Raw genomic sequence first — 1840 nt, 5'->3', positions numbered from 1 at the left:
TCGCCATCCCTGTCGCCGTACGTGCGCAGCTCGAGACCCAGCTGAAGCCGCTGCCTGCGCGCGCCGACGAAGTGCAGCAGGCGTTCGCAGGGGGACTGACCGGCCTTCTACCGCGCCTCTGGCCGGAGCTGCGGTTCGTCATGGGCGCGTTCGCCGGGCTGACGAACGCAGCTTATCACCGTGAGATGGCGCTGTACGCTGGCAACGTGCCGGTGATCGCGCAGGTGTACGGCTGCACAGAGGTCGGCCTCGTGGCCGCCATCACAGACTTCCGGCGCCCCGAGCGACCCGTCTACACCCTTATGCCTAAAGCGGCCTTCTTCGAGTTCCTGCCGGTGGTGGACGACCGGATCCAGGAACTGGCGGAGATCGGTCGGCAGGAGCCGCTGCTGGCCGACCAGCTGCAGGAAGGCGGCGAGTACGAGCTCATCGTCACCACCAGGGGTGGTTTGTGTCGCTACAGACTCGGAGACGTTGTCCGCTTCGCCGGGTACTTCAACCGCACACCACAGGTGGAAATATTATACCGGTGAGTGGTGTGCGTGCGTGCGTGCGTGCGTTTTTGCGAGAGGCTCTTGGCTTCCGTCTTCAAGTGCATCCTTAGAGCACCAGCTGGCAGGTTTCGAGAAAGAATATTCTTCCAAGGTACAGCTTTTGTATGAAGTAAAAACTGTTTCCCTTAAACCGCTTTTTACGTTATAATTAAGGTAGCAAAATGGCTTGGTTTTTCCTTTATAGTTGGATTCTTACTGGTAGAAAACAATATAGCAGCTGCCAACTTTTCAAGGTCACACGCTGCCACGATTATTTCACCTGCAGCGCTGGGTACATACTGAACGCAAGCGACGAGATGGTATCGGAGAAGGTGTTCTTCGAGGCGCTGGAGGATGCGCTTGCCCTCTGGCCAACGGACGTGCACCTCGTGGACTATACGGTCGCTCCCAGTCAGCTGCTGCCGCTCTCCGAGCATCAGCTGGCTCCCCACTTCCATCTGTTTGTAGAGCTGGACGGACCGCTGCTGTCTGACGAACAGACCAAACTGGTGAGACCACGCAGCCAGCGGAGCTGAGCAGGCCGTTGAAGGACGTTCTAGCGATATTCCCGAACGTTCACTGGTTGTATGAACACAATGTATGTCAAAAAATGCGTGGTTGCGAGTTTGTATGATCTTCTACTTTGTCTAACAACATTATTTGGTAGACGATTCGTAGTAGCCTCGTGGTAGTCACGCTGATATGACGCAGGCCCCATACATAGCCCAAATGTGCTTAAGAACTGCCAAAATAGCTGAAGATCTTGGAAGACATTCAGGCAACAAGGTGCGAAATATTGCACCAAAATTCAAACGCAAACACCTGCCCCGGCTACACCACGCAATACCCCCCGCCCCTGGTGGGAGGCCTGGCCACAACTGCGGCCCACACCGACAGCTCGCGCCTCTCCGCAGGTGGACGAGACGCTACGACGGCGGCACGCGAGCTACGACAACAGTCGGCGGCGGGAGCGCGTATGCCCGGTTGTCGTCCGTCAGCTGCCGGCGGGCGCGTTCCGCCGCTTCCGGGACCACTTGCTGGCAACCACGACCGCCAGTCCCACCCAGTTCAAGATGCCCCGCGTGCTGAGAACCGCGGAGGCGGCCGAGTGGCTCCTCAAGTGTCACCTCTGAGTGAAGCTCGCGAGTAATGTCATGTGCGCATAGAGGATGACGCACCGGCATGAGAGCAACGACGGATCACAAGTTTGCCTGTTTGCATTAAGGCTGTACCTCAGTGGGGCACGCGACTCCACTAACTGGTCAGCTGAACAAAATGCGATTCAGTGGGACGGAGCGACGTGTTTA

At 57.5% G+C, this 1840-nt stretch overlaps 2 protein-coding genes across 2 annotated transcripts in view; both read left to right on the top strand.

The window, feature by feature from the left end:
* Positions 1–533, top strand: part of LOC119102250 (jasmonoyl--L-amino acid synthetase JAR1-like) — a 2986-nt gene extending 2453 nt beyond the window's left edge. The window contains exon 2 of the mRNA XM_037225614.1: positions 30–533. Coding sequence (XP_037081509.1) covers positions 30–533 — 504 coding nt within the window. The remainder of the gene's footprint in view (positions 1–29) is intronic.
* A 291-nt stretch (positions 534–824) lies between these two features.
* On the top strand, positions 825–1840 carry LOC119103980 (GH3 domain-containing protein-like). Its single transcript, XM_037227693.1, has 2 exons — positions 825–1042; positions 1448–1840. Exons 1-2 carry the CDS (start codon positions 851–853, stop codon positions 1664–1666), a joined length of 411 nt encoding a protein of 136 aa, XP_037083588.1. The 5' UTR covers positions 825–850; the 3' UTR covers positions 1667–1840.

Source organism: Pollicipes pollicipes, unplaced genomic scaffold (assembly GCF_011947565.3).
Source record: "Pollicipes pollicipes isolate AB1234 unplaced genomic scaffold, Ppol_2.1 Scaffold_5724;HRSCAF=6776_pilon_pilon_pilon, whole genome shotgun sequence".
Classification (NCBI taxonomy): domain Eukaryota; kingdom Metazoa; phylum Arthropoda; class Thecostraca; order Pollicipedomorpha; family Pollicipedidae; genus Pollicipes; species Pollicipes pollicipes.
The sequence above is the reverse complement of the archived record's forward strand: the minus strand, read 5'-3'. Positions and strand labels throughout refer to the sequence as shown.